The 21,743-nt window shown below is 51.0% G+C and overlaps 1 protein-coding gene across 2 annotated transcripts in view; it reads left to right on the top strand.

The window, feature by feature from the left end:
* The window catches only part of SLC4A2 (solute carrier family 4 member 2), a 26,162-nt gene extending 5,071 nt beyond the window's left edge, over nucleotides 1-21,091 (top strand). The window contains exons 2-23 of one of the 2 annotated variants that reach the window (XM_044679675.1): nucleotides 2,594-2,720; nucleotides 4,328-4,505; nucleotides 4,679-4,917; nucleotides 4,999-5,117; nucleotides 8,398-8,621; nucleotides 8,839-8,981; nucleotides 9,375-9,555; nucleotides 12,760-12,895; nucleotides 13,205-13,370; nucleotides 13,860-13,974; nucleotides 14,596-14,780; nucleotides 14,989-15,214; nucleotides 15,530-15,751; nucleotides 15,877-16,025; nucleotides 16,356-16,550; nucleotides 18,214-18,468; nucleotides 18,607-18,696; nucleotides 18,946-19,112; nucleotides 19,712-19,965; nucleotides 20,079-20,248; nucleotides 20,504-20,677; nucleotides 20,854-21,091. In XM_044679675.1, the coding sequence (XP_044535610.1) occupies nucleotides 2,658-2,720; nucleotides 4,328-4,505; nucleotides 4,679-4,917; nucleotides 4,999-5,117; nucleotides 8,398-8,621; nucleotides 8,839-8,981; nucleotides 9,375-9,555; nucleotides 12,760-12,895; nucleotides 13,205-13,370; nucleotides 13,860-13,974; nucleotides 14,596-14,780; nucleotides 14,989-15,214; nucleotides 15,530-15,751; nucleotides 15,877-16,025; nucleotides 16,356-16,550; nucleotides 18,214-18,468; nucleotides 18,607-18,696; nucleotides 18,946-19,112; nucleotides 19,712-19,965; nucleotides 20,079-20,248; nucleotides 20,504-20,677; nucleotides 20,854-20,934 (3,732 nt within the window). In that variant the 5' untranslated portion in view covers nucleotides 2,594-2,657 and the 3' untranslated portion in view covers nucleotides 20,935-21,091. Of the gene's footprint in view, nucleotides 1-2,593; nucleotides 2,721-2,902; nucleotides 3,317-4,327; nucleotides 4,506-4,678; nucleotides 4,918-4,998; nucleotides 5,118-8,397; nucleotides 8,622-8,838; nucleotides 8,982-9,374; nucleotides 9,556-12,759; nucleotides 12,896-13,204; nucleotides 13,371-13,859; nucleotides 13,975-14,595; nucleotides 14,781-14,988; nucleotides 15,215-15,529; nucleotides 15,752-15,876; nucleotides 16,026-16,355; nucleotides 16,551-18,213; nucleotides 18,469-18,606; nucleotides 18,697-18,945; nucleotides 19,113-19,711; nucleotides 19,966-20,078; nucleotides 20,249-20,503; nucleotides 20,678-20,853 lie in introns of those variants that run through there. The other variant, XM_044679676.1, reaches the window with a different exon arrangement.
* Nucleotides 21,092-21,743: the final 652 nt, after the last annotated feature.

Genomic DNA, 21,743 nt, shown 5'->3' with positions numbered 1-21,743 from the left:
GGGGGGGGAATGGGTCGAGGGGAAGGAGGCGAGGGAGGCCTGGGGCGTTAGGTAGAGGAAGAGAGTGTAGGAAGGAGGGAAGGGACCTGGGGACCCGAAGTGGAGGCGAGAACGCGGGGGGTTGGGGGTAAGGGGGCGCTGAGAGACGGAGAACTGGAGGAAGAAGGATGGAGAGGCAGGCAGGGCGGAGGCGGGATGGGGAAACTGGTCGGAAGTGTAGACGCCCGGCCCAGGTCCACTTCTTGGGGTTCCCCAAAATAGGTGTACTGCGCTTCCTGCTATCAAAAAGGGTCCTCCAGGCAGGCGCGGGCTCCAGCCGGGCTCCACAGACCCCTGGCGCCTGGGCTGGAGGCTCTGGATCCCCCTCCCCCAGTCTCTATCCAACCCTCCATCCTTCTCTGCTCCTTCCGCGACCCCTCCTCGTACTCTCCGTCCCCCACCCCTCTTGCACAGATTCGACTTCCCTGGGCCCTCCCCCCGGGACGCCCCTCCATCTGCCTCATAAGAGGCGGGGTTGAAGGTGGGGTGGGGGGAAACAGGTCAGTCCAGGACACAGGGTCAAACTGGAGGGGCAACTGTAGGGCTGGGTGGAGTGAGGACTAGCCCTAAGGATAGAGAACTCGATCTTGGAAATTTTGGGCCCCAGAGGGATGTCTCGGCTTTAGGGAGCTGGCAGGGGGCGGGTGTCTCTACCCCTTCCTGAGGTGTCCAGCAGCCACCTTGCCCCCCCTTACCACCTGGCAGTGGTGGGGTGTGGAATGTGTGCATTTATTTTGTGTGGGGGAGGGAATAAAGCCGAAGAGGGGGTCCCGGGGTGAGGGCTAATCCCGTCAGCCATGGAGTGGGGAGAGATGTTAATCCCCCCGGGCCGGTCGGGGCTGGTCCGGGGAATGTGCCCCCACCCCGGATTATCGGCCCGGGACGCTTGGGACAGAGGCTGCTTTGTGCTCCAGCCCAGAGTAGGGGGGATGGGGGTAGGAGGGAGGAGGAGGGGGTGATGAGCTAGAAAATGGGCAAATTGAGGGCTCCGCCAGAGAAGTGTGGAGCATTAAGAGTAGGACCACCTGTAGAAGCTCTGGACTGAGGTTCCCCGCCCCCCCCCCTCAGCACACACTACTCTTCCTCACCCGACTTCCCCCAGCCCCCACGGAAAGGGGGGTGCAGCCTGCAAGGGACGTGCCCTGGCCAAGGGCCGGCCGTGGGGGGAGGGGGGGAGGAGACGGTCAGCTGAGTTGAAGCTAGGGCCAGGAATGTTCAGCCTTAGGCTCCCAGAATTGACCCTGAGATTTACACCTTTTCAGCCCAAGGGGCTGGCCCGCTCCCACGGACTTCCCTACTCTTTCCCCTTTCTCTAAAGTCTATACCCGGATCCACCCCAGAATCCACAGACTCTTCTTCCCCAATCGTCGGGGCTAGGCCGGCCCCATCCTCTGCTGTTTCAGGCATAGATACTTGCCTGTATCTCCATCCGCACTCCCCGAGGCTCTCACCCCACTCTTTAGCTTTTTGCGGAGCTCTTAAGGCCATGCCCACCCCCTCCCTCCAGGCCAGTCACGGTCACGGGCAGGTTCTAGCCCCAAAGCTCAGATTTTCCCTCCCCGGGAGGGGAAGCTGGAAGAGGAGGCTCAGCCCCTCCCATCAGCCAGGGTCCCTGTGTCCAAAGAGCTAAAGCCTGTGGAGGGTGAGGGCGCCAGCGGGAGACCTCCTCCCCGACCTCCCAATCCTATCACGTGCCCCTCACACCCCCCCCCAGCATAAAACTCAGCCCCGCCAGCCCAGTTTCCTCCCTCCCTCTGCTCCTGCTGGGTGAGTTCTGAGGCTAGGCTTCAGCTCCTCCTCCCCGGGCCCCCACTTCCCTCCCCTCCCCAGCTTCTGGGGGGTGTGGGTGAGGGGAGCGGGGCGGTTCCTGGGCCGGGACCCCTCGGTCTTTCTGGCCAGTTCTCTTCCTGGAAAGAGTTCCGTTTTCATCTCCTCTCCCTCTAAGTTTCTGTCCCTCCCGCTTCTCTGGCACAGGCTCTCTGGCTCCATCTCTCCTCTCCCTGTCTCGGTCGCCCTCTCACCTCGTCTGTTACTATGGCCACCAGGCTTTGCCTCAGCCTCCGTCTCTCCTTCCTTCTCTTTCCCCCTGCGTGCCTCGGCTTGGCCCCTGCAGCCCCTCCAGCCCCCTGCTTGATTCCCTGGTTCTCCTCTTGTCTCCCTTCCTGCTCCCTTGGCCTTGGTTACGTGGCTTTCAGCGGCCTTGACCCTTTCTTCTCCTCCAGCCCCCTTTGTTTTGGGCCCTGGAAAGGGCGCTCCTTCGCGCTGTCGTGCATTTCTTTCCATCCTGCATCTCATTGTTCCCTCCCGGGACCCCTCTCTTAACTGGATCCACTGCTGCCTGTAAAGTGTCCGATGACCCCGAAGGAGACCGCCGTGTGCGTGCATTTGGGGGTGAGGGCAGGGGTGCCCCCCAGCCCCTCTTCTTGTCGCGGCTGCTCTCGGAGCGCTGCACACACAGTAGGCGCAGCCAGTAGTCTCTGGGCTTGGGGCGGTCTCCCGTGCCTGTGCCCGAGTTTCTCCGCCTCTCGGCACTGACGGCTTCCTAATGCCGCAGGGTATGCTGCCCTCAAGTTGTCCTGGGAGTTGCAGGGACAGTGAGAAGGGCTAACACCTTGGCCATGAGCAGCACTCCCAGACGTCCCACCTTGGGCTCGGGCCCAGGGCCTGGCCCCTTCCGAACAGTGAGTACTGACTACCCCCCCACCCCCAACCCCGGGCGGCTTCTTCGGGGAGGGCGGGCGGGCCGGCGTCCCGTCTAGGGTGTCTCGGGCTGGAGGGTTGTTGGGGTCGCGGGAGCCTGGGGAAAAGGTTTGGGCGTGTTGGTGACGGCCTGGAGAGGAGGGTGGGAGGTTCGCCGCCTTTTCGGTAGAGCGAACGAGGGCCTGGCCAGGGAAGGGGACGAGAGACTGGAGGGGAGAAGAATTCAGACTCGTATTTCGCCAGCGAAGGGGCTCTCCCCTTCCCTCCCCGGACTCTGCCGCTGCTAAGTGGCACCTGCCCTCCCCACTCTGAGGGTGTAGCTTAGGCAGTTCCGCCACGCCCTCGGTACGGCGTGTCTTAAGGCCCCGCCTCCTCTCCATGTGGCTGCTCGCCCCACGTGGCCCCCCTCTTTCTCCCGGGGGAAATCATTAACCCCGGAGCCCTGATGCCTTAGCCCAGTTATTGGTCACTTTGGTCCCGTCAGACACATGACCAGGAAGGTGCGCGGGCCGGTCCCCTTCCCCCTCCCTCCTCACTGCACCCCCCGCCGGCCATGGACTTCCTCCTGCGGCCTCAGGTGCGAGGGGTCCACGCGAACCCCCTCCCTCCTGTCCCTTCCCCCACCCCTCCTCGCCTTCGCTCCCCCTTTCTTGCCTTCATTCCACCCTCCCCCATGTCTGCCTGGTCCCCCATCCCCTTTTCCGTGCTCCCCTCAGCCCCAGCTTATTATGGGGGAGGTGCAGAGAGCTTTGTGGGAGCGGGAGAGTTGGGTTAGAGCTGGGCAGGTGCATGGGCACCCCTAAGTACACTCCCACCCTTGTTCGGGTATCCACAGTTGCTGCCCTATGCTCCCCCGCCTTCTCGGTCACTGCCTGGCTCGGCTGGCACGGGCAAGGGGGGGGGGGATCCCTCCCTCGCCCTTGGAGGTTCTGATGCCCTTCAGGGCCTGAGGCTCCTGAGCAAATATTTGGTGGTGGCTGGAGCGGGGGACTGGCCCGGCACCTGAGGGGACAGGGACAGGGTTAGACTCGTGGCCAGATTAGTTCTGCTCCGGCTGCCGGCTCAGCTCGCTCCCGGAGGGCGGTACAGCCTTCCCTCGCCGCAGCTCCGCTGGCTGCTGCCGCCACCACCGCTGCTGCTGCTGCTGCTGCTGCTTCCTGCAGGATGACTCAGGTGGGGGGGAACGGGGCGGCACCCGCGGGGGTGGGGGTTCGTGGGGCGCCCCGGGTCGGATGCGGCAGCACGTCCCCTCCCAGGGCGTGCGGCACCAAGCCAGGGTTCAATGTGGGCTCCCCTTGGGGGCTGCCGAAGTTATTAGTGGGGCTCAGTCCGGAGCCTAGCCGAGGTGAGAAACGCCCGAGGGATGCGTCTGAGCATCGGCTTGCCTGCCGGGAAAGTCCTGCCGGGAGTCGGAGCTGTGATTTCTCCACCTAGCCAGCAGGAATGACCCCCCTTGTGGGCGTGCCCGGAGGGGCAGGGGCGCTGAGGGGCCAGCGGAGGGGGGAGGCGGCTCTAGGAGCAGGGCCTCTGGGCCAAGAAGACCCGGGACCCCTGAGGCTCCATCTCCTCTTCTCCCCACCCTCCACAGCCTGAGCCAGAGGGCTCAGGCCCCCACGCGGGCCCTGGGTGCCCTCCGTTCGCCGAACAAGAAGACGACGAACTGCACCGCACTTTGGGCCTGGAGCGCTTTGATGAGATTCTGCAAGAGGCAGGATCCCGCAGCGGGGACGAGCCGGGCCGGAGCTATGGGGAGGAAGACTTTGAGTGTGAGGGGGCGGGGTCTGAGAAGGGCCGGTGGGGGGCGCCCCCGCGGGGGAGAGTGCTTAGGAGGAGAGGGCCCCCGGGAGCTGGGATACACTGACGAAGGCTTGGGAGGGGGAGGGGCGGGAAACCCCCGGAGTGCTGCCCCGGGGTAATGGACTTTCCCTTCCCCTGCCAGACCACCGCCAGTCTTCCCACCACATCCACCACCCACTGTCCACCCACCTGCCTCCCGACGCCCGCCGCAGGAAGAACGCCCAGGGTCCCGGCCGAAAACAGCGCAAACGCCCCGGCGCTTCCCCCACCGGAGAAACCCCCACTATTGAAGAGGGCGAGGAAGAGGAGGATGTCAGTGAGGTGGAGAGCGGGCGAGCAGCTCCCCAGCTGTCTCCAAGCTCCACCCCAACTTCTGTCCAGGTAAGAGGGAGCCACACCGCGCTGCCTCCAGGAGCTGGAGAGCCTGCGGTCCGAGATCTCCGACTTTTGTTTGCTTCTTAGTTCTTTCTCCAGGAGGATGACAGCGGCGACAGAAAACCAGAGGGACCTGTTCCTTCCCCCTCACCGCAGCCCACCCACCCCGAGACCAGCCCCGGAGCCCCCAAGGGGGCCCAGCCCGGGTAAGTGCTATCTCCCCTGCTAGTAAATGGGATCTTAGGGGAGAGATCTGCCCTGTGGCAATTTACCTTCTGATCTAGGATACCACTTGGAGTTGTTTTGGAAAGTAAAAGCTACATTCCAGCCCTAGTAAAACCAAGTAAAGCCATCACCTTAGGGCAAAAAGGAATGCAATTCTTGACCACACTCCCAGCTTTCTGCCTTATCCTTTAAAATGCCTTTGACTCTTTTTTTTTTTTTTTTTTTAAATGACCCTCACTCCATCTTAGAATCACTACTGTGTATTGATTCCTAGGTAGAAGAGTGGTAAGGACTGGGCAATGGAGGGTAAGTGACTGGGCCAGGGACACTCAGCTCCCAGGAGCTCTGAAACCTCTGAGCCCTCTCGCTGTACCGTCATGGACTCTTGAAGCATCCATAAACACCTTCTCTGAACCGAACTGAGCTGGGGCTCTCTACTTCCCTGTTTCCCCCCTTTCCCACACACACTTCTGTCTCCAACTTTTGCTTTACTCCTCCTTGAAGGACTAGTTCAGATTATTTCTTTCATGAAGCCTGTCCTGCCTCCAGTGGGAGGTGATCTCTCTGGCCTCTCAACTCAGCACTGTTTTGTACCTCCAGCTTCCTGTCTCCCCTCCCCAGATTTTCCCAGATAGAACATTTTGTCCAGCTCTGTTCTTTCCCCCACGACATGTTGTATCTCAGCAGATTATAAACTCACTGAGGACAGTGACTCATTTTTTCCACCATGGTGGGTGGTATATACTTTTCAAATAGTTGTTTAGTTGTATTGAATTAATGTTGTACCTAGTATTTAAGGATTTCTTTCTTTTTTAAATCTCAGTAAACTATATCAACATAGAGTTTCTGCCTTTTCCTTATTTTGTAACATCTACAGTGTGTTTGCATTTGGTGAACAGGTGATGAGATCAATCAGGAAGGGCTTCTTGTGAGGAATTGATGAGCTTTAAAAACTTTTAATTTTATAAATTGCTTGTTTTCTGCTGGTTCACTGTAAAAGAATTTAAAAGAAGAAAATGATTTTTTTAAAAGACATGTTGAAGTTCTTACTAGGTGCTAAGCATTGGAAATAAAAGTGAGGGTGTGCCTTCAAGGAGTTGACACTCTAAGTCACTCCACCATGTGGGACAGGTGGCCAGGGGAGAGGAGTTTGGGTTTGTGGCAGGGGCGGCAAATACAAAGCCTGCCCCAGTGGACAAGAACCACATTAAAATGTAATTGGGAGGGGGAAAGCTGGATGGCTCAGTGGATTGAGAGCTAGGCCCAGAGATAGGAGGTTCTGGGTTCAAATCTTGCCTCAGACACTTCTAGCTGTGTGACCCTGGGCAAGTCACTTGACCCCCATTTCCTAGCCCTGTAACAAATAAAATTAATATAGAAGGATATATGTAAAAGATATGAGGGTTTAAAAATTTTTTTTAATGTAATTGGGAAATAGTTAACAAAACAAAGGAAAATAGAATAGATTCTAGACCAGTTAACACATGGTTTTGTAAGTCAGTAGGGCTGCCCATTGGGATTCTTTGGTAGGTAGGCCTCAGTGCCCTCCCCCTTCTCAACACCACTAGGGATGGTGAAATAATCCACAGAGCAGTCACTTGACATGTCCTTTCTAGACACAGCGGTAATATGGCTTTAATTACTGTGTCTGGAGAAAGAGGTGGGAGTGGGGTGACCCGGCAATAGGGCAGAGGGTGAAACGATCCTCTCAGATTGAGGACAGGCTGGAGATAGATTCTCATTCACTTAAGCCACCACTGGCCAGGAGTCCTAAAGCTGAATGGGCCTAAGGCTAGGGCTTGGCATGGATTCTAGAGGGTCTAGTTTAGACGTGCATGGAGAACAGGGGTGACAGGACCACCTTTGAGGGCATAACTACTGAGGTCCCTGTGTGGTTAGAAGAAACTGGTTCAAACTCAGGGTACAGCAGGGAGCCCCATATGACTCACCTCCCTACTGCCAGGCTCAGGCAGTGACTAATATGAAATAGGAAGCACATAGGTAGTGGAAAATCTTATTTATTGTATGTGGAACAAACTGACCAGAAGTGGTTTAGATGACTCCAATTTTTGCTTTTGTTTTTGTTTTGTTCTTTTGTTTTTGTGATATCCAAAGCAAGGAAGTAGATGATTGTTATGTGTCTCCTCAAAAGAGAAACTGAAGGAGTTTATTTCTTTAAAGTTTGCAAAGTTCTTTACACACATTATCTTGATTCCCCACAACAAACCTGTGAGGCAGGTGCTATTATCATCCCCATTTTATAGCTAAGGGAACTAAGGCCAAGAAAAGTTCAATGGTTTACACAGCTAGTAGGTGACTGAGGCTTGACTTGAACTCGGATCTCCCTGCCTCCATGTGTGATGCTTGACCTGCACCTCACTGCCTAATAACGAAGTGTTTTGTACTATAGACTAGAAAGCCATGTGAATATGGAGAAGGGAGATATGTGCATGTGGAGGGGTTGGGGGGCAGGATTGGGATGGCTTAAATGAGCAGAAAAGGCCTCACTGAGGAGGTCAGACCAAATCCCTAAGACTTAAGTTCAAATACTTTTACTAGCTGTGTGACATGCAAATTTGACTATATAAGTCACATAGGCCCTCCCTGCCTCAGTCTTCCTACCTCCAGGCCTATTGTGAAGATCAAATGAGATATCCAAAGGGACTTTGCAAACCTTAAAGTATTAAATAAATGTCTGCTATCAACTATTAGCTAGGCCTTTAAGCATACCTTGCCAGAAATCCAAAAATTGAAAGAAAAAGAATAAAATAAAAATTTATTAAATCCCCCCAAAAAAAGAAATATAAAAGAAAAGGCACATAGCTACACACAAGAGAACCTTAGCAAAAAGGGAAGGGAAGGCTCTTCAGGAAAAGGAAATAGCATAAGCAAAGCCACAGTTATAGGAACAGTAGTCACATTTAGAATTACTGTCTGGGCAGCCACAAGGCAAAGCCTGAGACAGGTAGAGTAGGGCCAGATTGGAGTCTGGGATGGAGAAGAAGATCCCTGCATGACACGTGGATTGGCAAGTCTTTCTTTCTACAAACAAAACCAGGGCTGCTCTGACCACTTGTCATGCTTTGGGGATCAAGAGGCTGGTGCTGGTGCAAACTGACTTTACCCCCCTGTCCACAAGGGCTGGAAATACCACAAATTCGTCCTGTTCCTTGTTACCTCTCCACATCCTTTGTTCTAAGTCCTGAGTATGTGTGGCAGTGAGGGTAGAGGGGTCACTCATACACTGCTTCTTTGTCCCAGGGCTCCAGCAGAAGAGGCATCTGGAGGTGCCATGGGGGGAGATGATGGGGGAGCCTCTGGGCGACCCCTCGCCAAGCCCCAACCTGGCCACCGAAGCTACAATCTGCAGGAGCGGAGGCGGATCGGGAGCATGACAGGGGTCGAGCAGGCATTGCTGCCCCGTGTGCCTACGGATGAGAGTGAAGCCCAGACCCTCGGCACCGCTGACCTGGATCTCATGAAGAGTGAGAGCTCTAATGGGTTGGTGATAGGAGGGCTTCAGAGATAAAACAGGGAAGAAACCACCAAGAAATAAAGGGCTGGGGTCCAGAGTTGGGCAGATGGAGGAAGGAGTGGAATGATCCATCTTTTTTATCCTTGAACCTTCAAGTGGGGCCCCCCAACCCCCATAAACACCCCTTGTGCTTCCACACTCATCCCCCCAACCTCCATCCCATGCAGGTCACCGGTTTGAGGATGTCCCTGGTGTTCGGCGTCATTTAGTGAGGAAGAATGCCAAGGGACCTGTACAGGGTGGCAGAGAGGGAAGAGAACCCGGTCCTACTCCACGTGCCCGGCCCCGGCCTCCCCACCAACCTCATGAGGTAACCCTTCTCATCTTTGTACCATCCTCTTTTCCATGTGCCCCACCAGCCACGGCCCCCCAGGAAAATAATTCTTTACCGCTTAATTTTTCAAAGCATAGCCGCCTTTGTGTGCTCCCCCAGCCCTCTCCCCACTAGCGTGGTAAGTAGGGCAGGCAGCATCTTTCATCCTCTGCCTGGGCAAGAGCGCGCCCACTTAGTGACAAAGGGGCACTGGCTTCTCAACCCAGTTTTCTTTCTCTTGTCTATTTTCCTGTCCAAAGGTCACCGGAGCAGCATGCCTCCAGCCCAGGCCACTGAGTTATTCCATTCTTGCCCCCAAATTAAGCCAGAACACAATCGCCTTCTCACCACCATCGCTTGCTAGATCCCTAAACCTTTTCATCTTCCCAGGTATTTGTGGAGTTGAATGAGCTCCTGCTGGATAAAAACCAGGAGCCTCAGTGGAGGGAGACGGCTCGCTGGATCAAGTTTGAGGAGGACGTTGAAGAGGAGACCGACCGATGGGGAAAGCCCCACGTCGCCTCACTTTCCTTCCGAAGCCTCCTGGAGCTGCGGAGAACCCTGGCTCATGGTAACCATCCTCATTGTCTCCCCAGGCCTCCAGGTTCTCCAGCCCCCTTCTCACAGGTGGGCTGGGGTTCTTCTGGCCCAGTGGGCCATCCATGATCCATCCGACCAATCTTTGTACTCTGCATTCCCTGCCACACATACACACACCAAGTGGCTAACTTTTGGTGATGTCATCCAGATTGCAAAATGCCACCAGATAACTTAGGAGTTCTATATGCCAGGCTGGCATGAGACATCTCAGTCGTGTTGTGATATCTGTATTGTGAAGTCAAAGACCCCTCATTTCCCAACTGCAAGTTTTTCTGTTTTTCGTGTATTCCTCTTTGGTTGGTTCTGGGTACAGAATACTAATGCTACAGTAACACTTCACTTATCTATCAGACACTGTCCTGGGAACAGGCTGTTCTGTATCAGTGAAGTTTCTAGATAAATGAAGCTTTGTGACTTGAAGCTTCAAAGCTGGCTTTAACCATTTTCATGGGTTTTTTTTTTTCTAAACTGTCTTCCCTCCCTGTCTTCTTAAATGGAGGATACCAAACAGAATTTAACATTTCCTTGATAATGCAGTCATCATTCTGAGCATTTGTTGTAACTCTGGGTTATAATCTGGGACTGCTTAGTCCTCTACTACACTAAATGGCTTCTGGACTTTTTGGTTGTTGGCTGCCCTTGCTGCTGTTAGGGAGCTGGCTTCTAGCAGTGAGCCCACTTTCTAATTTGCTGCTTCTAATCTGCTTTGGGCCTGGGAGCCAGGTGACTAAGGCTGTTGAGATACATGCAAATTAAACAGATAAGAGAACCCTAGAGAGTCAACTAAAAAAAAATGAGAAGATAACCTTGGAAAAATTGCAGGATATAAATAAATCTACATAAATTTTCAGTATTCTCCTAGACCAACAAAACCCAACAGGAAGAGTTACAAAAGAAAAATTCAATCAGAATAACTACAGAAGCAACAAAATACTGGGGAGTCTATCTACTAAGACTAGAAGGAACTATATAAATCTAACTATAAAACACTTCATAGAAATCAAGACCTAAATAATTTGAGAAATAGCAGTTGTGCATAAGTAGGTCAAGACAATATAATAAAAATTACAATACTCTTTTAATGCTGTGCCAATAAAAAAGGCAAAAGAATATTTTTTAGAAGTAGGGGGAAACAAAAAGAAAGGTAAAGAATCTAAAGGCAAAACAGGGAGGAAGAAGGTAGGTCTCAAACTACTCTAAAGCAGTTATCACTGAAATGATTTGGCACTGGTTAAAATAAAAGAGTTGATCAGTGGAATAGAATAGAAGTAAACAGAGAATGATTTATGATTAACCCAATCCAGTCCTGGGGGAAGGTCTCCGTATAAGTCTGGCAGAAATTAGGCTTAGACGAACACCTCACCCCAAATACCAAGGCAAATTCCAAATAGATGACCTAAATGTAAAAGGTCACATCAAAAATTAGAGGAATAAGAAAGAAATTACCTTTCCCATCTATGGATAAGGAAGAGTTTGTGACTAAACAAATTTTGATTTTAAAGCTTTTAAACATTTTAAAGTTTTGGCAGAAACAAAGTCTAACTGGGGAAAAACCTTTGAGCGACCTTCTCAGACAAAGGTCTCATATCTATGATTTATAAAGAAATGATTCAAACGTAAAAGACTAAGCTATTCCCCAATAGATAAAATAGTCTGAGGATAATACCAAGCATGTTTGAAAGAAAGAAATCCTGGGTTACTAATAATTAGGAAAATGCAAATTTGAGGTTCTACTTTATGTGTATCTGACTGGCTGTGCTGACAATGGAAAATGAGGAGTTTGGGGAAAACAGGTATACTAATATACTCTATACTCTAACTATACACTCACAATTGGTAGAGTTGTGAACTGATCTTGCCATTCTGAAAATCAATTTGGAACAATGCCCCAAAATTTGCTATACTGTGCTATACACCTTTGACCCAGCTAAACCACCCATAGGCCTATACCCCCAAAGGAATCAAAGAGGAAAAGGACTTATGTAAATGAAGAAATTTATAGCAGCTCTTTTTGTAGAAGTCCAAAGTTGGGAACTAAAGGGGTATTCTATTGGGAATAACTAAATAAATTTTTATATATGAATGTAATGGAATACTAAATGGAAAGTGTCAGAGAAAACTGGAGAGATCTGTGCAGTGAAGCAAGCAGAACAAGTATATAATGGTAATAGAGAGAAAAATGACCAAAGAAAGTAGGCTAAAAGTGAGAGTTGGAGGGCTTCTCCTTTAGTAAATGATCCAAATTTCAGCATAGTTTTGATCTCTGGGGCCTTTTTGTTGGAGTTTGCTTCTGATTCTTAGCTAACTAGAATGTGGACAGTGGAGTTGCTAGGTAAGTGACCTTTGTGAAGCTTTCTGTGTTGATCACATATTTGTGTCCAGTCTTATTATATGCAATCAAGGTTATGGTAAGTCTTTGTGTTTATGGGTTTTTTTAAACTTTTAAGACTTGAATCTTATAAAAATATATGCCCAGGACCAATTCTAGAAATATACATATGAGAGTCAGGTAAAAGAACTGGGAATGTGTTACCTGGAAAACTGATAGGCGAAATCTATCTTCAAATATTTGATCATTTGTTATCTGTAGGACACAGATTTATTCTGGATACTTCTGGAGGGCAGAACTAGAATAAATAGGTAGATGCTATAGGGAAGCACCGGCGGAGAGTGGGACTCACCAAGTAGTGAGCTGTTCAACTCTTGTAATGCCCTATCAAGGACTATCACACAGACTATGACTGTCTTATGGATTTCTTACTGTACTTAGGAGGTTGGATAAGATGACCTCTAACAAAGGTCTTTACCAACACCAAGATTCTATCTTCTACTCTTGGGCAATCTTGCAACAACTCGTAGACATAGGCTGCAGCATAAGGCTTATTGGTGATAGGTGAGGTGGTCAGTGGCTAGAGCCAAGCCCAGAACCTTAGAACCTAAATCTCCAGCCTCCTGGCCCAAAGACTTTTCACTAACCCGCACACTAGCTATTTGCTCACTTAGAGACTTCTTCCCTTCTCCATGACCATCATTCCCTGGCCCCAGGAGCCATTCTCAGCCTTGGAATTTCCCCCTCAGGTCCCACAGTTGCTCCTGCCTCTCCTTTTGGCCACCAACCCAGAGGAGGTGTGTTTATAGTTCCCTTCTCGCCTTCTTCCCTTTTGCATCCTTCCAGGAGCTGTACTCCTGGATCTGGATCAGCAGACTCTTCCAGGGGTAGCCCACCAGGTGGTAGAACAAATGGTCATCTCTGACCAGATCAAGGCTGAGGACCGAGCAAATGTGCTTCGGGCCCTGCTGCTGAAACACAGGTAAGTGGTTCTCCTGAGGTAAAATTCTTCCCCCAACCCCAAGGCCTAAAGGCTCTCCTTCCCTCACCCCGCTCCATTGAGGTTCATTCTAATCCTTGTTTCCACCCCAAAGAAATCCATTCCTCTCACCAGTGAACACTATTGGGACATTCCACTAAAACCCAAGGATCCACAGGGCACTGTACACAGCGAGAAACATTCTCTTCTGTGGAGTCAGCCTGGCTGAGGCTTTTCCACTCCCTCTCCCCTTCGTCCTTCCGCCTCCACAGCCTCATAGGCCTCCTCATCTGTTACTTCTCTCCCTGTCAGCCATCCGAGTGATGAGAAAGATTTCTCCTTCCCTCGAAACATTTCTGCTGGCTCCCTGGGGTCCCTGCTTGGGCATCACCATGGTCAAGGGACTGAGAGTGACCCCCATGTAACTGAACCCCTCATTGGAGGAATTCCTGAGACCCGCCTGGAAGTAGAGAAAGAGGTGAGGAAAGAAGGCTTAAGTTGGCATCAATGAGAGGAGGCAAGAAGAAAGGATTTGAGAGACCTGCATTATAATAATAACAATAGCTAGCATTTAGATGGCACTTTTAACATTTGCAGAGCGCTTTACACATGTAGACCCGCATTTGATTCTGACAATCCTGTGAAGAATGGGTTAGGATCATCTCTATTTTCCAGATGAAGAAATTGAGGCACAGAAAAGTTAAATGACTCACCTATCATCACACAGCTAGTAAATGTTATGGGAAAGACATAAGAATTTGTTGGGAATTATTTTAGTTATTAACAATAATAACAACCATCAAATGGGGACTTTGCTACATCTGCTTACCTCACAGGAGTACTGTAAGAATGCTTTGGAAAGAAATAAAAAGTGCTTTAATCTTAGATCAAGGGGAAAGACAGTGGGTTTTGGCAGGGAAGGAGATGGACTAAGCTATATGTCCCTCTTTTTCTCCTTCCACCCCAGCGGGAGCTGCCTCCTGCTGCCCCTCCTACAGGCATTACTCGATCCAAATCCAAGCATGAGCTGAAGCTGCTAGAAAAAATTCCTGAGAATGCAGAGGCCACTGTGGTGCTCGTGGGTATGAGGGGTTCAGGCTGGGTTGGGGGAGGATGTGGTTTAGGTAGAATGGACGGCTTGAGGCTATTTGGGAGTTCCTCTGCACCTGCTTCTCCTTCCTGTAACTCCCATGCTCTTCTTAGACCAGATGCGGCTCCTGGTACCAGGCTTTGCCTCTGAATCCTGATGTAGCATCCCCTTTCACTCTCCATTCCAGGCAGATCTGTCCTTGGAGATTCTCCTTTGGACCTCTCTTTCTCCTTTTTTGCCCTTATTTGTCCTCAAAGACCCTCTTTTCCCAGCCCCTACTTCATGCCTCCCTTCCCCCAGGCAGCTGCACAGCAGGCCCTAAGGGCCTAGGAGTCCAGCTGTGCTTAGTGAACTGCTGGACTGCTCTGCACATTAGTTTCTTCCTTTGTGAAATAGGAATGATAATGCGTATACTCACCGCCTCTAAATTGGGGGCCTTGATTAGGATCTGTGTGTGCCCCATGGTCATGAGAGCAACCATCCCTACATCTGGGGACTTCTCACGTTCTCTCGGTGATCCTGGGGTCCCTTCCCACCTTCTCCCTCCCACAGCAATGGCGGTCTTTGGGCCTCATGAGTCTGACACCCCCCTGCCCCCCACTCTCCCCATCAGGCTGCGTAGAGTTCCTGTCCCGCCCCACCATGGCCTTTGTGAGGCTTCGGGAGGCAGCGGAGCTGGACGCTGTCCTCGAGGTGCCTGTGCCTGTGCGTTTCCTCTTCCTGCTGCTGGGTCCAAGCAGTGCCAACATGGACTACCACGAGATTGGCCGTTCTATCTCCACCCTCATGTCTGACAAGGTCAGCCCCCACACAGCCTGCCCCTGAGAGGCCCCTTAGCCCATGCTGGTCTGTCACCCTGGGCCAGTGACACTCCAGTGGGGCTGGCCCCTTCCCTTCTCCCAGGAGCCCAGATATCTCAGCCACACACAAAGCTAGCTAAGCAAGGTCTCTGGTCTCTCCTTCTCCCCTTGTGCTGTTCTGTGCCTGTGTCCTCCCCGTCTGGCAGCAATTCCACGAGGCAGCCTACCTGGCGGATGAAAGGGAGGATCTGCTGACGGCCATCAATGCGTTTTTGGACTGCAGTGTGGTGCTGCCACCATCAGAGGTGCAGGGCGAGGAGCTTCTCCGGTCTGTCGCCCATTTCCAGCGGCAAATGCTCAAGAAGCGGGAAGAGAAGGGTCGGCTGCTGCCCACGGGTGCAGGGCTGGAGCCAAAATCCCCTCAGGACAAGGGTATGGGCCTGGCGTGGAGGGGAGGCAGGAGAAATGCTCGAGGAGGACCTTGGGTGGGTAGAAGGATGTGACCAGCTGGCCAGCATTTCTGAAAAGTGGGGAGACACGATGAGGGTGCAGATTGAGGTGAGGGTGGAGTTCTAATGCAGGTGTTGGGGTATGTTTCACAAGGGGGATCCCCAGAAGGCACGGTGAGCAGGGATAGGAGCAGCTCAGGTTCTCTGGGGTTTAAAGGTTTTGGCACCAGCATAGAGAATTTGTAGATGTGACTAGAAAGGGTCTGAGGGTTGTCCCTAACGGAGTCCGGGGCTGCAGCGCTCCTACAGATGGCAGAGGCAGCAGGGGGAGCGGATGATGATGATGACCCCCTTCGGCGCACGGGCCGGCCCTTTGGGGGGCTGATTCGGGACGTGCGACGCCGTTATCCTCACTACCTGAGTGACTTTCGAGATGCATTGGACCCTCAGTGCTTGGCCGCTGTCATCTTCATCTACTTTGCTGCCCTGTCCCCTGCCATCACCTTTGGGGGGTTGCTAGGTAAGTTGGGGAGTGAGGGGAGTGGTGGCAGAGGGGTGGAGAGAGTAGATCCCAGGCTTGATTGTGCTGGGGATGGGGCAGGGATCCCTGGATCCTCAGCTCCTGCATCATCTCTTTCCTCTCAGGAGAAAAGACGGATGGTCTCATTGGGGTATCGGAACTGATCATGTCCACGGCTCTCCAGGGAGTGATCTTCTGCTTGTTGGGGGCCCAGCCCTTGCTCATCATTGGCTTTTCTGGGCCCCTGCTGGTCTTTGAGGAAGCATTCTTCTCGGTAAGGCTGATTATGGGCTGTCCAGGGTGCTGGCAGGGGTGTGAAGGTTCACTTTGAGGTACTGATTACTTGCCTGCTTCCAATGACATACTGGATCAGAAGGCTGAACTTGGAATGAGGAGAGCCTGGATTGGAATTCTGCCTCAGACCTTTAGAGCTGTATAACCCTGCACCAGTCACTTAATGTCCCTGAACCTCAGGTTCCTCATCTGCAAAGTCCTGGGAAGGGGGTTAGCACTGACTTCATAGGACCAGGAGGAGCTCTCTTCCCAACAGCTCCCTCAACCTTGACTCGTTGAGCTACAGCCCCTTCCCTTCTCCCCTGCCCAGTTCTGTAACTCCAATGGCCTGGAGTACCTGGTGGGCCGTGTGTGGATCGGCTTCTGGCTGGTGCTCCTAGCTCTGCTGATGGTGGCACTGGAGGGCAGCTTCCTGGTCCGCTTCGTCTCCCGCTTCACCCAGGAGATCTTTGCCTTCCTCATCTCCCTCATTTTCATCTATGAGACCTTCTTCAAGTTGATCAAGGTGAGCAGCTCTTTTCTTCTGGGGGATCTCTTTCAGACTGCTTAGTGGGAAGGGGCTGGCTACCCACAGAGTTCTTCCCACCCCCTATGTCTTTGGAAATGGGTGCTCTACTTACAGCCAGGAGGGGCAAGGGGAGTGGTCAGGCCTGTGCAAGAGGAAGCTCACATGGGCACATGTGATAGACAGATGAAAGACCCGAGAGCCTGGTGTCAGAGACAAGTCACAGAGTTCTAATTGGTAGTTCGGGCCATGGGCTGTAGACCTGAACCTGGCTGGTGGACATGCATAAAGGGTGGATGAGAGAGAGACTGCAGTGACAATCATTTGGGCTTAATTAACTGAATCTGTAGGTGAGGGAAGAAGAGCCTTGGAGCTTGGTACCTATGAATGAGTTTGGTTTTGGAGACTTTGAGGTCATGGTAAGACTTCTGAGTGGATATGTACAATGAGCAACTGGAATAGAGGACTGGAGCGTAGGGGAGAAATTGGGACTAGGAACAGATCTGGGAAGTGTCAGGAGAGAGAGAATAATTAAAGGGATGATAATGTAGAAGGTTGTCAAATGATAGTGTAAAGAGAGAAGGGGGGTGGGGACATAGCCTGAGCACAGGAGTGCAAGAGGGGAAAGTGCAAAACAGGGAGAAGCAGGAGAAGCAGCCAAGGGTAGAGGTCCAGGAGAATGATGGTGGATTCAGTGACAGCCTCGACACTTTCTGCCACAGAACAGTGGGTAGGACACAAGTCTGCTCTGAACAGGCTGTGTTAATGGGAAAGGAAGTCAGTAAAGACAGACCTGGCTTTGAATGGCTGTGTATCGTGAGGGCCTCTTCAGACAGCACAAATTCCTCATAGACCAAGTCAGCACATTAGGAGTAGGAACAGAAAAGGTAGGTATTGGGGACGATGGCGGGGCACTGCTTAGCCAGGCAGGCACAATAGAAAAGCAGAGAACAAGGATGAAATGGCTGATTATTGGGTTAAGGCTGGGTGGGGAAGGAAGCACAGATAGAATAGGTGCTGTGCAAACTGGAGGGAAATGTTGACATTTGGCAGACCCAAAGGGAAGTTCCAGAAACCTTAAACCAACCAAACCCCTTGTTTGGGAATTTTCCTTTCTTTCCTTTCTTCAGTCTTACCTCCTTCAGGGCCCAGCTCATGTCACTTCCAGAAAACTTCTGATTTTAGACTCCTGCCCTAGCCAGAAATGATCTCTGTCTTAATTTTTCTAATACTTTGTATATCCTTTATGCACTCAAAATGGTCTCATTTTTATTCTAGTTTGGACATGTATCTTATTTTTCCCACTAGTCAGTAAACTCTCTCTAAGAGGGGAGGACTATGTTATCTGTGGTACTCCAAGTTCCCCTAACCCCAGTGGCCTCAATCTAGTAAGCACTTCTTAATTTTGAATTGGATGTTTTATGTCCCATTTCTTCCCTGAAATCTTTGAATCACTTTAATTCATGCTCATCTCTTCCCTTGACCTTCAGGGGTTCTTAATTGCCTCTGCCATTCACTGTGGGTCACAGCCTGTCCTCCACTTTGTCTTCTTTGTGTTATCTCCTCTAACCAAACTGTCCATTCCTGAAGGGGAGGGGGAAAAGTATTCAGTAAACAATGATTGGGTGGCTTGATTAAGTTTTTCCCTCTTCCATCTATTCAGATCTTCCAGGAACATCCACTCCATGGTTGCACTGTCTCCAATGGCTCTGAACCAGAAGAAGTTGAGAATAAAACATGGACAGAAGTAATGGTGGTCCTGAGAAATGGGAGTGCAGCTAGTGTGAAGGCAGGACGGAGACCACAGCCACAGCCACAGCCCAATACGGCTCTGCTGTCTCTAGTGCTCATGGCTGGGACCTTTTTCATTGCCTTTTTCCTTCGGAAGTTCAAGAATAGCAGATTCTTCCCTGGGAGAGTATGTGGCTCTGTGGGTTGGGAGATGTGGTGGGGCAAAGTCCAAAAAATTAAATATTGTCACCTCCTAAGATTGTCTCTTTCCATTAAGTGGAAGAGACTTTTAATGTTTTCTGAACCTGTACTCTTTCCCATCCAGATCCGAAGAGTGATTGGTGACTTTGGGGTTCCCATTGCAATTCTCATCATGGTGCTGGTGGATTACAGTATTGAAGACACCTACACTCAGGTGAGAGGGGAAATGGACGGGCATATATCCAAACCCACCAGTAAAAGGGTTTAGAGATTGAAGGTCATTTTCCTTATCTCTGGGATCTTTAAGAGCTCTGTAATTCCCCTTTTCCTGTGACTGCCATGTACCCTATTTCTGTTAAAGCTGATTTCTGCCTGGTGCTCACTTTTCTTTGAGCACAGCAGACTCTTGCTGTTTTCCAATCTCTTCCACACTGCTCACAGCCCTCGAACTCTGCCTTTGCAGAAGCTGAGTGTGCCTAGTGGGTTCTCAGTGACAGACCCTGATAAACGTGGCTGGGTAATCCATCCTCTGGGCAAAAATGGGGATTTCCCTGTTTGGATGATGATTGCCAGTTTTCTGCCAGCCATCCTCGTCTTCATCCTCATCTTCATGGAGACTCAGATCACAACGTGAGTCTGTATTTGGGGAATTCATAGGGGGGGATGGACCGGAACAAGTAGGGATAGGGCTTGATGGAGCAGCAGCCACAAAGGTTAGGAGATAAGGTTCAATCATTAGATTGAAAGTAAATTATGGAAGCCCCAGATTACCAAAAAATGACTTTGAACTGGCATTGGGAATCACTGAAGGTTTTGGTGTGGAAGCTGTGACATGATGCTATCTAGAATGTCAAGGAAGCAGCTAGAAAGAACATTAGAAGTGATCTAACCCAATCTTCCTCCATTTTAAGGTGCAGAAACTGAGACAGATATATGACTCCCCTGTACTTATGCTGCTAAGATTTTAGTTTAACATGGCAGCATTGTAGATGATATATTAGAATAACAAAGAATGGAGCAGCCTGTGAGTAGCCTGGCCTGGGAGGATAATAAAAACAGGAAGAACAAGTTTTCGAGATATTTCAAAGGAAGAATGAGCCAGGGTGGATGATTAGATGGGTAGAAGGAGAGATAAAGATGCTGGGTAGCCAGGATCTAGGACCCAGCTCCCCTCTCATATGTAAGGAAAGAGTAAGTAGTAAGTGAACCTTCTCTTCCCATTCCTCTAGGCTGATCATTTCTAAGAAAGAGCGCATGCTGAAGAAAGGCTCTGGCTTTCACCTGGACCTGCTGCTGATTGTGGCCATGGGAGGTCTCTGTGCCCTCTTTGGCCTGCCCTGGCTGGCTGCTGCTACTGTCCGCTCTGTCACACATGCCAATGCACTTACTGTCATGAGTAAAGCTGTAGCACCAGGGGACAAACCCAAGATCCAGGAAGTCAAGGAGCAGAGGGTGACGGGGCTCCTAGTAGCTGTACTTGTGGGTATGTGTCTCCTTTCTTGGCTTTAGCTCCCCAAGACTCAGCACCTTCCCAGGATGTGGGAGGTTGAGGTGAGCCCATTTCCCTATATGTTCTCCTTCTTTCTCCCCCTAAAGGCCTCTCCATAGTGATTGGGGACTTGCTGCGTCAGATCCCCTTGGCTGTACTCTTTGGGATCTTCTTGTATATGGGTGTGACCTCCCTAAATGGCATCCAGTTCTATGAACGGCTACACCTGCTGCTTATGCCACCCAAGCATCACCCTGATGTCACCTATGTCAAAAAGGTGGGCCCCCCTCATTCCTGGTTCCATTTCCACATAGTTCTTTTATCTAGGCTTTTCCAGCCCCCCCTCCACCATTTTGGTGTTACAGTAAAGTCAGTCTTGCCCTTTCTCCATATCAACCATTATCAGCTGGTTTCCAGTCCCTGTCTAGCTTTGGTTCCCCAGTGGTCCAGGCTTGTCCAACACCCTAGAAGAGTAGAAGAGACTAACTTTGCACACAGGGAGTCACTGCTCAACTGTGTCTGTTCTGTGCAGGTTCGGACCCTTCGGATGCACCTGTTCACAGCCTTGCAGCTCCTGTGCCTGGCCCTCCTCTGGGCTGTCATGTCCACAGCTGCCTCTCTTGCCTTCCCTTTCATCCTCATCCTCACAGTGCCACTTCGGATGGTTCTGCTCACACGAATCTTCACCGAGCGAGAGATGAAATGTGTAAGGCCCACCCCCCAAGCTCAGTCACTATTTTCCCTGACCTTTCCACAAGACTCATCTCCTCTAAAGCCTCCAGCCTAACTGTATTTCCCATGTCCCTTCATAACTGAATTGTGGAAATTTTTCTACTTTGAACATTCCTTCCTTCCCCTGACCTCAATTTCTCTTTTCCACAGCTGGATGCTAATGAGGCCGAGCCGGTGTTCGATGAGAGGGAGGGTGTGGATGAGTATAACGAGATGCCCATGCCGGTGTAGGGTGCTGGATGGAGGGACAAGACTGAGGGACTGATGGACAGAGGGAACGGGGCCTGGTTAGGGGGGACGGGTCCTCCTCCATCCTCCTCTCCCTCATTTTTATTTAAGTGAATAATTTAAAGTCCCCCCCTGGCAGTAAAGTGCTTTGGCCCCCGCAGCTCCCCTGACTCCATGTTTCACTGGGGGAAGGGGAAGAAATATAGATGAAGACAGAACAGGCTCCCAGAAAGCATACATATGACCAGGAAAGGCTTTAATGAAAACTGGGACACAGACAAGTGGTACCTTATTCACTCTCCATAGGTGGTGGGATGATTTCACAATTCAAAACAGGAGAATCTCTCTACTTCATGGACCAAGGGCCTGGTAACTTTAATCTCAGGGAACTCTTCAGCTAGGGCAGTTTTTATGGACTCCATGCCCACATCTGGCCAACTGTTGGAGAGAAGGGGACAAAAGCTAAGGTTCATTGTTTTAGGCTTTATACACTTGTTTGTTCAGATATGTGGCTGGAGTATGAGGAGTTTGGTGCTAAACTATTTTATAGGCAGAGAAGGGATATGTGAAAATCATTATCCTTGGGGCAGAATGCTCATCACCTCTACATCATGAATATTACTCTTGTTTCTCAGACACCCTAACTACTAAAAAAGCAAAACCCAATTCTCCTACCTGGCTCTCTGTGCAGTCCAGTGCCTAAAAATACCTTTGCCTCTTCAGTGTGGTATAACCTGGTGGCATGATTATAATTCTGTCAGTATCTTTTTCTCCTAGCTGCTTCTCATGACTTTTAGCCATTGTTGCCTTAT

This window comes from Gracilinanus agilis, chromosome 5, assembly GCF_016433145.1.
Source record: "Gracilinanus agilis isolate LMUSP501 chromosome 5, AgileGrace, whole genome shotgun sequence".
NCBI lineage: Eukaryota > Metazoa > Chordata > Mammalia > Didelphimorphia > Didelphidae > Gracilinanus > Gracilinanus agilis.
The sequence above is the reverse complement of the archived record's forward strand: the minus strand, read 5'-3'. Positions and strand labels throughout refer to the sequence as shown.